This window comes from Melanerpes formicivorus, unplaced genomic scaffold (assembly GCF_026170545.1).
Source record: "Melanerpes formicivorus ecotype bairdi unplaced genomic scaffold, bMelFor1.0.p_v2 SCAF_90, whole genome shotgun sequence".
NCBI lineage: Eukaryota > Metazoa > Chordata > Aves > Piciformes > Picidae > Melanerpes > Melanerpes formicivorus.
The window spans coordinates 2,100,438-2,112,988 of record NW_027142442.1 but is presented as its reverse complement, the minus strand read 5'-3'; the positions used below and the strand labels follow the sequence as shown (position 1 = coordinate 2,112,988).

Sequence of the window (12,551 nt, the reverse complement as noted above, 5' to 3'; positions counted from 1 at the left end):
GGAACTTAAATATAGCAGGTAAGAAAACAAAGGATAGAGTAGATCTCACTATGTGGGAAGGAACAGAAGAGAAAGAGCAGGCAACAGGAGATAAGTGGCACTGACTAGGAAATCTGGTCAAGCCATGCAGGCTAGGATAAGCTACTGTGGCCAGCAACAGCCAGCAGGAAAAGGTGGGATGGAAGTCAAAGCAGTGGGAGTGGGAAGGAGATGAAAGGCGAAGTGTATGTAAGCAGCAGCAAAGAGAAGGCAGTTCTTGGAAAGTCCAAGTTAAAGGACTGAAGTCTGACAGAACAGGTCAGTGACGAGAAACTAGAGAGGGAGCAGGGGACAGACAGATGAAGATGAGGGTAGTGCAGTGACTGGGAGAGGCGTCAAAGGATCTGTGAAACTGACTGTAAGGGGAGGTCTGTCTGGCTCCATATAGTGTCTAGTGGGAGAGGAAGTGTCCAAAACCCCATCATTTGATTAAGAAGTGGTTTTCACTACAGAGAGTCTGAAAGCCCCCATGTTCAGCAAATACCTCTCCATTAATGGCAACCTCAGAGCAGCCTGAGCCCTAAGGTACGCAATGGCCTCCATACTGCAACTCCAAACTGCTTGGCTCAGAAGAAGGGAGGGAGAGAAAGGAGGGGGACGTTGTGGGGGTGAGAGGAGGTTTAACAAAGAATCACTTTAGCAGAAACTCCTGAGTAATGGCTCTGCCCCAGGCCAAGAATAACATCAGCTCAATGTCAGCAATTAGAAGAGGGCTCAGCCAAGCCCCATGGCCAGCTTCAGCCTCCTCACAGGCACAAGCCAGCTTAAAGCCCTTTCCTGAGCTCATGAGCAGCCATAGCTGCCCACTCAGAGCCACTTGGAAGGAGATGAAAGGAAGACCTCCTGCTCAGAGGGGGAGCAAGACCACTGTAGGTGAGGGAATTTGGGGACAGAAAATGCATGGCTAAGTGAGGGCCTTGAAAGAAGTGCAAGGAACAAAGGCAGAATGGCCTCTCCTTCAAGATGCTCCCAGAAAAGGATGAGGGCAATTTGCCTGGAACCTATTCTTAAGAGCCCTGACTAGTGACTCATCTGCTTCACAGGAGTGAGAGTGGGTGTTTAGACCTCTTCATGTTAGCTCAGTTCATGGTTTTGTTTGAATCCAATCCTGCCAAACTGCCCAGGAAACAGCTCCTTCCTAATGGAGACAAGTTTCTTCTGAGTGAAGATTTGTTCACCCAAAGATTTCTTTCCCTTTAGCAGGGAAATTTTTGGGTATCACTCAGAAGAAAGAATACACCTCTCTCTCTCTCTAATAGTAAAAAAAGGCAATAAGGGCTCCTGTGAACTCATTGTAACCTTGCAAGATTCCCCAGGCAGGCTGCAAATGCTGTTCCAGACAGTGGTCCACCCATAGCATCTAGGAGTCATCTGGAACAAAAATAATGTAAACCTTTTTTCATCTTTCCTTTAGCCCTTGGACACTTAGCCCATCTTTCCTCTTTGCAAGTGTAGAAAGGAGTCACATATCCATCAGACTCTGCTGTGCAAAGCAGTGAAAGGAGATTTGAAATGTAGTAATAACAAAATATGTAGGAGGCCTGGAGATGATTTTCATGATTGCACGTGGCATTATGGTCAGTGGGCATGGCTCCTGCACAGTGAAAGCTCCTTCAAAGAATGAAGATTCTGCAGTGTATAAGATGACAGGAGAAGGAGAATTTAGTCAGGATGAAGCCTTGATGGGGTCTGTTTGCCACACAGTTGTTAACACAATTTCAAGACCCCAAGTTTAGAAACACTGAAATACAAGAGTGACCAACCTGAAGTACTGCCCAAGGAGAACTCCAGTTAAAGGATGAATGGAGATTGTAGGCAGTTCTAAGCCAGCTAAAACACTGTCAGGGGATGTCCTGAACTGGTGCAGAAAAGGAAGAAGCAGCATGCCAGCAGCCAGATGGAGAAGGATGCCAGTGCAGTGGAGGAAGCCATTGGTAACTGCAGCATTCAAATGCTGCAAGTAACATTAATTTTGTTGCAGCCCACTTGAAGAGCTACTTCCTTCATAAGAGCCGTCCCATAGGTACTGGTTCAGGTTGGCTCTTCACATCTAAGACTCAGAACTGCTACATCCCAGGCAGGATTTTTTTCTTGGTTACCTGGTTCTGGGCTTGGCTTTGCTCCAACAGCTGGCGTGACTGAAGTTTCTGCTGCTCAAGCTGCTGCACAGCAAAGTGGAGCTGATAGTTGGGATGTGCCAGTGGACTTCGTGTCACCTTGTTGTAGATACTGTCCTCCAGTTCTCCTCCCCTGGCAAAATGATGATTTTCGGGAGCCCTGAGAAAAGAAGATCCACCATGGTTTCACCATGCTGCACATAAGGACTCCTGCTTCCAAGGCACTGCTGCTTCCTAAAAATAAAAATCCCTTTAATAGTTAGCCAGCTGTGCATTTGTACCTGTGGCTGCAGCAACAACCTGCTAGAGGTGCTGGGTGCCAGCTGTTCTCTTGCTAAGGAAGTTCTTGAATTCCAGGCTGGGACTATGTTACTGGATGTCACATCATGCTTAAGGAGAACAAAGGAAAAACTCTACACTGGAGCATGTCTGTGGCTGATTGAAGAGTCAGAGTTACAGTGCAAAAAGAGCTAAGGATTCCCATTCACTAGGGAGATATTTATCTGTATTTATAAAGACTTTATTAATAGACTAACACAAGACTTGCACCAAGCACACATGCTGCAGGAAGACTGGAATGGAAGACAAACATGCAGTACAATAGGACCGGTATAGAGTGAGGCTGGCTCCTTACAATCCACACAGAGGGGACTGACGATATGCTTCTTTCTTTCATCATCCAAGTAATATAAGCCTTTCCCAGAGTACAACAGGCCTCTGATGACAACACCAATACACTTCCCCACAAGGCCAAGGGGCTTTGCAGAGAGCAGTTGGCCAGCTGGCAGGACCACAGCATGTCCTGAAGAGGCTGCAATGGCCTAGCAACTCACACATTCTGTGCACAAAGGTCAGGATGCCAGAAGACCCAGAGTCCTGACACTCTAATAAACCCTTCAAAAGCCTCAATGCCTGAGCTTCCCAAGTTTCTGCTGATATCTGTCATATTTCAGCCACTCTTTCCAAATATTTCCTTTAGATTCCCAGGGCAGACTTCTCTTGTATGTCTTATGCATAAGTAACTAGGATAGAAGAGGTATTTGGTGTCTTTTACACTTCATGCTGCAATGTGGAGTGTAGGTCACAGTTTTGGCAAGGTAGTTAACTGTAATCTCTTTGCTTCAGGATCCTACCAAAACCAACTACCTACATGTCACAGCTTCCCTGGAATGTGTTGCACCTTTCCCCACAAGCTTTATTATCACAACAAACCCCTGACATATTCAGAAGGCTGCTTTAAACAAGACCAGAAGCAGCTGCCAGCCCTATGTACTCTTCCTCAAGAATAACCTACTGCATCCCTTTCAAAGCAAAGTGAAGACAAATACTCTAAAGAGGGTCACTTTCCATTCTCAGCTCCTCAGCAAGAGAGGAGAGTGAGACAATCCAGTGGAAAAGGATATTCAGTTGCCAGTGTCTCCACTTTACATCCTCTGGGCCTCCTCCTGCTTGGAGCCACTGGCTGTAGGCAGCCTCCTCTAGACCTGTTTGCGGAATCCTACGCATGCTCCCTCAGGCCTTTGCTTCCATTGTACCCCAGTGCAACACTAAGTAAATCGTTCTCACTCCATGCTCTCTTCTGCTACAAGATTCTCAGCCCTTCAGTTCTTTTCCTTTTATCAGATCTTGGAAAAGTGGTAACTGTAATGTTGCTGAAGGTATCCAGGTCTGAAAAAAAGTTGTGTAGCTCTGAAATGTATGAATTTCCCTATAGGCACTGGGAACAAACCCAAGAACACTCTTGCCCTACCATATAAACCAGAACTGCATATAGGGAACAGTTCTAATCCACATCCCTCCTCTCTTTTCAAAAAGCATGCAGAAAGACTGGAAAAAGTACACAGAAAGGCTGTAGAGATGACCAAAGGTATGGAACAGATTATATATTGAGGAATGGCTGAATAAATAAGGACTCTTGAGCTTGGAAAAAGGACAGCTGAAAGGAAATATGACAAATATCTATGAAGTTGTGAGCTTCAGGGAGAGGGAGAACAGGAAACAATTACTCACCTCTCATGATACAAGGCATAGGGAAAAACCAAGTGACATCATTGGATGGGCAGGTTAAAAGAAACAAAAAGAGGTAGAAGTTTTCTCATAACACACAGCTTGCTGTAGATGCCTTCTTACTGTGGGAAGCTAAGGATGCCAAACATATACATGGGGTTCAAAAATTATTGAACCAACTCATAGCAGCAAGAGCCACTACCACCAGAAAAAACACTGAGTCCCAGAGGGAACTGGGGAAGTATCACCATCCCATAACATCACCTAATGCTCTCCCCACAGAATCGTCCATGAGCTGGTGTCTGAGCAGGACACTGAAACAGACAGCCCATCTGGTCTGTGAATATGCAGCCAGTATTGTTTATGTGTCAAGGGTCTGAAACTACATCTGTCTCAGTCTGAAGTTAGAGAATTCAGTCAAGCACTTTTTAAGGTATTCATTCAAGTTACCTGATTAATTCTAGAAACCAAATGTCTGCTCCAACTTCTCTCAGCTACCTCCAGATCAGAACCTGAAATGCATGAAATTTATCTTTTGATCCAGAAGAACGGTTGGAAAGCTAGAGCTTGAGTGATTCTAAAACATAAAAGTCAAGCTGAAAGGGAGAAGATCAAACTGATATAAAGGAAAATTCCACTAAAGCTGAAGCTGCTGATAGCCAAACTGGCTTTGAGCCACAGAGGTGCTGTACACTGACTGCAGTCTGCAGTACTGTGAGGATCACTAACTGATTGGCAAAACTTCAGTATCATTTCCTCAATGCTTGATTCTTTCGTTTTGAGGCATCTGACAAAGGATTAACTATTATGGAAATAAAAATGCACTGGGATTGCTGCCTTGTTCCAACCTTTGTCCACCTCCATGACCTCTCAAATACTTTCATTCAGTTTCTAACCTGTTTTAATCCACTTCTTCCATTTTAACCAATATATGATCCATAGGCACAAAGAAATTTAGGATATAATCTTGCCCAGAAAGCTTGGTACCTAGGAAAACACTGTTGAAACTGTTATTAAATCTTTAGGAAGAACTAAGCTTCAAAGAACAACCAAACCCACAAAAACTCTTGCAACATAGTTTTGCACACAACTCCCTTCAGTTCCAACACTACCATAACAGCATAACACTACTATAACTAGACCATAACAGCTCTAGTTTCTAGATATTATGTTGAAGATACCCCTGCTTGCCTAAATTTTACTCTTCTGGCCTGCAGAATCTTTCTGGATTGAACATGCTTGTGTTAGTTTCCATGGGTTTTGCTTCCTTACAGCTGGAAATCAATAGAAATTCATCATACATCATTTCAGTGTTTTGGAACACAAGCATTAAATATTTGACAAGAGAAAACCTGCAAATTTGCAAGTCTTAAGATCACTTCCACAGATGTTTCATCTGCAGCTTGGGAAAGTCCTCATTTAAAGTGTTATCATGTTGCTGATGCTACACCTAAGGCAAAGTTTGCCTTTGCATGGAACAGGGCTTAGTGTCTGATAACACACTGCTGCCAGAGACACGCTCCAGCTGTCAGTCTGTTTGCCATGCTCCCAGGAATGCATTGTGGTGCAGCTCCTGCTCTCACGTCTCTGAGGGTCAGATGATTTATAGAAGCGTGACAGCACCTTTGCACCCTTCCTGAAGTTAGCTCTTCTGCTTCAGGAATCCTACAACATACTCAGCACAATAACAAAGGCTGGGGGAAAAAAGCTGTAGAGGACCTCACAACTTAAAAAAACCCAAAGATATAAATACCCCAAACCGAAGGAAAAGCTTTTTCAGACCTCACACCATCTCAACAAAGCCAAAAATAACCAGGAACTCCCCACATCTCCTGTGGAAATGAGGATCACAGTGTCAGTATTCACAGACCTGCTTATTTTCAGTTCAGGATTATTGCTTGAACACTAACAGCTGACTGACTATTCATTTGCTCACATGTAAAGATGACAGATATAGGCAGAGATGCCCACATACACAAAAGGGAAATAGAAATTCCTTTCTGTGCCACCAGAAGAGATTTGGTTTCGTTCTGTCAGCTAAGCTGGTTGTGAGCAACCTTCTCACAGCTTGCTCAGAGTTATTTATGAGTTACTTAGTTTAGAGACCTGGCCAGGATTCAGGCCTTCACTATGCACAGGAAATCTCAGCTTTGGCATTATGGCCCATCCTTTGTAAGCAGGATTCTGTCCTTCCAGCAGCTCTTAAGGCTACTCAGCATTTTTGGCAAGGAACCCACTGTATTCCTTTCTTTCAACTGTAGTTTTCATAAAGCCTGGGCCAGAATTCCCTCTTCCTCTTCACCGACAGCATTAAGACCCCTCTGCTGCAGCTTTCTGCATCACAAAATATACAGGTTTGCTCCTGAGACCAATTTCAATAGATCTCAGTGCTATTATGATAGCAAACCAGCCTAAAAGTGCTAGAACACCATGCACTTATCTCAAGGATTTCTAGTTCCAACTTCCCCTCCTGCTCTAGGTCTCTTTCCCAATTCATGAGCTCTTTTCTGATGTAAGCAATCCTTATTCAATCAACTACCTACACATGTACTAAGAACTAAAGCTGGTGCACTAAAATACTAAACACTAGTAAAATACTAATACCTTTGTCAAGTGACTACAAACCCCCCCAAAAAAATCCCAACTGTGTCAATGAAATGCAGCCTCTCAACAGAAAGGATGTGATTATCAGCTCCTACAAGTGAGGAGCGTAGGTTTCTGTTCTTCTGAAGGGAATACCAAGGACTCAAGCTGTAGACAAAACCACACTACAGAACATCACTCACTGAGACTCTTATAGTTACAAAGACCTATCTGACACAGCAAGCCCACACTAAAAGAACAATCCTGGTAACTACTACTAAGAAGCCACACATCTTCTAGCATCCACCATTCCCAAGTAACTCACTCAAACACTTGACAAAACAGAGTCTACTACCACACTGCGACTGCTGGGATGAGTAATACCAGACAATAAATGACAACAGCAGAGGATAAGGCAAAGAAAAAATGTTTACAAAAGTGAAACTAGAGGGGAAACAATCAAGGGAGGGCAATGCAGGAGTAGAAGAGATTCAGAATGTAATTTCTTAATGCATAATTTAGATATAAATTTGTTTTAAGGCTTCCAGTGGTTCCAAAAACATTTAAGGATTTTTAAGGATCATAATTATACACAGGACTTTCATCTGTATTTCAGCTGAAGCCTAGTTCCAATGGCACAGCTGGTCTCTTGTTTGATGATACCAACTCCTGAGTGGCAGGGAACAATACCAGTTCATGAAGCATACTGGTTGTCCCCCATACATCACTTACTAAGCAGGCACATTTGAACAGTGCCTACACCTCACTGAAAGGCAATGCAAACCAGGCTGAAATGACTTGTGAAAATTAAGCTTCACACTCTTGAAGAAGACTTCTCCATGTTTAACCCTGCTTAGTTTGTGAGAGCTGAAAGGATTGCATCAGGAGTCAGCATAGCTGGAGGTGTAGCCACCCTCCCCCCCCCCCCTCTTAAATGAGGAAAGAAGCCAACAATGGAAGTATTTTGCATTCTTTTCTATAAAGGCTGGAGCTAAGGATGAACAAGGGCCATTGCTGGCAATAAAGGAACCTAGTGCATTTATAAATCAGTGCTCCCACCTTGCCATGGAATGCAATATAATCTTGAGCAACAATTTCTTTTCCACAGGACATTCAGGTGGTATGACATGTCCAGGAAGTTTTCAGTACAAAGCCCTGGTGGGCACCAGCTGCTAGAAAGTAGTTGGCACAGCAACCAATGATTCTGTCTAGTGTGGCAGCTCCTAGCATCCTGCTGACTTATGTTCAGGCGCTCAGAAAAACACAGAACATTTTCTTTGGCATCCTACATGCTTCTTCCATCCCTAACAATAGGCCCTAGATTGGGGCTGGCTGTGGAGCAATGATAAACATAGTGGGACAAAGCCCAGGACGCTGGGGGCCTGGCAGAGATGCAGGACTGTCGGGCCTCTCACAGAGCCACTTGCCTCGAGGCCTTTCTTTGTCTTTTCTCCTTCTTTCCCTCTCCTCAGCTTCAAAAGCAATAAATTAAAAAATGAAAAACAAAGCAACAAGTCTTTGAGAATGGCTTGCTTCTGGCCACTGCTGTTATCAGCAGTATCTATGAAAGAGTGGTTTTGGTCCAGTTTAGCCAGCAAGAGCCTGCATTTCAGCATGATCTGTAGCTCTGGCTGCTGGAGCGTGCAAGCCCCTAAAAGATGCAGCAGCAGTGGTATCTATATTCCAAAGGCAAAGAAAGGTAGCTTTCCAAAAAAGACAGAGATAAACAAAGCCTATTGTAATATTTCCAAAAGAGCTCTGCCTGGGAAATTGGAGATCTTCTGGAGGCACAGGGAGCTGTCCAGAACTCACTATGGTGTGGGTACTTGGAGACAGGGAAGAGGCAGGAAACAGCTGGCTCGTATAAAATAAGGATGCCATCACCTGGCCTGCAATCTGCTTTGGAGCTCTGCAAGAGAAGCCAAGGAAAAGCTTTTAAAGTTAATGAGCAGCCTGTCAAGGCTGCATCAGCCCAATAAATGTGTGCAACTACATTTTGAGTTCAAATCCAGTTCAAAGCAACAAATACAATTTCCCATGGTGAAGGTGTTGCAGAGATGTAGGAGAGTCTCTGTCCCAGACCATCAATCAAACTTTCCCTTCTTCGTGATGAGGCACAGATGGAGGCATCTTGTAACATTTTTGGCCTTGATTCTTCAGCTCCCCACTTCCCCAGCAGCTCAAGATACTTTTACCTATACAAAAGGCTCTCACCACGAGTACCTTTATGCCATGAGACAAGAGGTAATGAGCAAGGTCCATAGGAAAAGCCTTGGAGTTGAGTTTAAGCAAAGAATATGAAAAGCTCTGTGAATTTAACTACAATTTCCAGATCCATTCACAGGTTAACTGTCACAGCTACCAGAGGCAAGACTCAAGCATCCCAGAACATTTTTATGAACCTAATGACTAGCATATGCCAGGAGTCCCCCTCTGCTATTCTCACAATTCCCCTTTCAACTGACAGAGTTGATGTGGTTTCAGGTATTTTATTCAAAACCAAGGATGTGAGCAAAAGCATCCAACTCATCTCCTTGTGATGCAAGATTACTCCATGTTTCAGTGTCTGGAGGAGTCCATGTGTCACACACTAAGCTGCACAACTCCACAGGCAGGTGTCAAGAGTTCTCCCTGAGATTTCCAGTTAAGCTTATCTTTTCCCTGTTCTATTGCATGATCTTCCTCTTAGTTCAGGTCTAAACCTTCTGCTACTAGAGCTATGCCTCCTTCAAGCTTAGCCAGCCGCGGCACACTTAACTCACCTCATAGGAGTTCCTTCTGGCCCTTGATCACATATTTTTCCCAAAATGTTTTCCACTTCATCAGTGTTTGGGGCTCATCAAATGCTCAAAACTAGGCACATTATTCTAGACATGCATGCATAATAGCTACACAGTGAAAGCCCACTGCCTTCCTGCTCCTTCACTTTATTCTGCATGTAGAATCAGACTTCATGGCCTTCCTTCTTTTCTGATCTGTGCTGTGGTATAATTTACTTCCTGCTCTTTGGGTGCTGAAAATTATTCCTCTTATTTCCCTGCCATTGAGAAACCTGGGGTTTGGTGCAAGAATGTTTTCTAGTGATTATTCAGTTCTGCTGCCCATCAGGAATTAAATGCATTTTATGTCCTGGCTCACCATATACAGGCAAGGTCATGAGTGTAGGCTAGAAGTTAAGTGCATCAAAACACTCTTGTGGTAGCCAAGCAGGGGAAGGGCAAGGTGAGAAGATTATGGAGCACTGGAAAACCTCTGCAGGCAAGGCCTAATCTACCTTGACTATTCCTGGATTTAGCTGGCATTATTAAACTCTTACTTTCAAGGGCACTAAACTTGCCAGTCTTAGTAAATGAAATATTTACCCTTCAGTAAAGCCAATTGTTGTTGGGCTGGGCCCGTAGTAGCATCCTTACCAGAAGGACTGTCTGTCCTGATTTGTGGAATACTTGGCAGGTAAACAACACTATTTTTTTCTTCAGCTTTGAAATTCACTAGTAAAAGGGTTAAATCAGGAAAACTAAGAACCAGCTAGCTGCAAAGAGCAGTGTCTTCATCCTGTTGTGGCTCATCAAGTCTCTGGAGAAGTAGTGAAGGCAGCTGAGCATATTTCCTCCACATGATCCAGATGAACAAATTCACATAGCCTTTCTACCTTCAGTTAGTGCAAACACAGGGGTGACCTTTATGGAGTAGAAGGTGGCTTTGACTTCATGGTTCCTGTAAATACTTTCATCACTGCAAACACAGTCAAAGCCTGCAAAAATATTTTACCAGCAAGACATACATACAGTGAGCTTAACACAGAAACCTGGTATCATTTTGCTTTCATAAGGAAGTCTTCAGGAAGATTACCACTTAAATCTAACATGCAATTACCTGAACTGTGCTGTGTCATGTGTGCCCCTCCCTCAATTTTTAAAGTATTAATTAATGAAGTTCAGACAGAGCAGACGGACTCTGAGTGAGGTTACCTCACTGTATTGCCTAGCTCTGCTTGGATTAAGGTAAGTAATTTAGATTAAGGAAATATGTTAAGTGCCACCTGAAGTCTGCCAATCGCCCTAGTCCAGGCAGCATTTCTGGGGTGAATATACACACTCCAGAGAATGCAAAGTACCAGCAACTTGATGCCACACTGCACCATTTACAGAGACAGGAAATGTATTCCTCAGTGTGGTTCCACTGTAAAATCCTAGCATGGATCAAGTGGATCAACACAAAACATGACTTGTGCTGACATTCTTCTACTTTTTCTCTGTCAATGCTGGCAAGCCTATTGAAAACCAAACTGGAAAAAACTGATGAGCTCTACTCATTCCTAGCCATATGTATTTTTAGTGCTTTATACATGTAGATTTTGCATTTTATGGGTGGATAGCAGCAGTAGCACACGAGGATGAAAACACTGAATAGGCACAGCTCTCTGTCTAAACTTGAAGTCATTAATCACTCTTGGAAATCTACATTGCTTACCTCTCTCCAGAGAGGCAAGGGTTAAGACAAGGCCAGTAAGCCAGCCCTACACCCTGTAATGTCTCCTTTGAAAAACCGCTCACAGAGTTTACAGGGAAAGAGTGAGAGTGCAGCTGCTGTCCCAGTCAACATTTGGTTCCTATTACAGTGGAAAAAATCTCTCCCTCCCCCTTTTCTTTTCTCTCCCTCTTTTTTACATTAAAAGTCCATCAAACACATTTTTTTTCTTAATATTTTCCATTAAGTTTTCTCTTGCATAGGCTTTCTCAGAGTGTGGTGCTCTTTGCTGTATGTGCTCAAGCAGCAGCTGCAAGATGCCACTAAATAAGAGAATGAGGAGTGAGGAAAGCAGCTCAAGCCCTTTATTTAGGTCTCAAGAGGCAAGTGAAAAGTTACAGTAGGACTAAACTGGTGAAATCCAGAGCACTTGAGAAGAATAAACAAACAAACAGCAGGCTGTCAAATTTTGCAGCATTAGGGCTCATGAGATGGGGGAGAGTATTCAAATCACTCTACTCTTGCCCACAGCTAAATGCCCCTGCCACCATCAGCCTCCCAAAAGGCATAGCACAGGATGTTGCTACACCACAGGGCCTAAGAGGTTCTTCCAGGGTTGTGTTCTCCAGGTCTCACGCCATTTAAGACCCAAATGACTTTAGCTGTGCTGTATTACCATGGAATAGAGATGTCACATGTTTCTAACTCTGAATGTTTTGTGGTCTAAATATTAAACATTGAGTACACAAAGAAAACTCTAGAGAACTCTAGACTTCACAAAATTTGCACTGAAGTTCATGCAAGCAAATCAACATTGCTTGACATCCAAGTACACCTATGCTAATCTTGCTTTGTGGTAGATGAAAACTGATGAATGTCTCTCAGAAAAGACCTGATAGATCTGACAGCTTTGGTGGTTTGCCTATGGGGAAGAAGCATGCTTAAGTAATACAGTTTCCTGATATCATGCCTATACTTTTCAAGACCAAGAATGATAGCCAGATAACAGAACTTGACAAAAGAAACAACATACATAAAGAGAAGGACAGAATCTGTTCTGCACTACCAAAGCAAAGATACACAAATTCACCTAATCAGGGACTGTGGAAAGTGTGACCTGAAAGCTAGTAGGGCCACAGTCATATTGGGAGAAATCCTCCTGGTAATAGAGGCGGAATAGCAGTATAGCACCAGCAAGATGCATCTGCTACCACCATTCAGTAACACAACTAAGAATTAAAGGTCACTTCTCTGGGTCTTTGTTGTGAGGCTGTATGCTTGCAGTTAACAGTCTCTTGTTTCTGAATAAGCACTGATACAAGGGTGAAGGCCATA

General features: G+C 43.5%; 1 protein-coding gene across 4 annotated transcripts in view; it reads right to left on the bottom strand.

Annotated features, from left to right (window-relative positions):
* The window catches only part of TTLL5 (tubulin tyrosine ligase like 5), a 133,489-nt gene that overhangs the window by 26,690 nt on the left and 94,248 nt on the right, over window positions 1-12,551 (bottom strand). For 3 of the 4 annotated variants that reach the window (XM_068165606.1, XM_068165607.1, XM_068165608.1), the window contains one exon: window positions 2,139-2,316. The exons of the other annotated variant lie outside the window; for it this stretch is intronic. In XM_068165606.1, coding sequence (XP_068021707.1) covers window positions 2,139-2,316 — 178 coding nt within the window. The remainder of the gene's footprint in view (window positions 1-2,138; window positions 2,317-12,551) is intronic. 4 annotated transcript variants of the gene reach the window in all.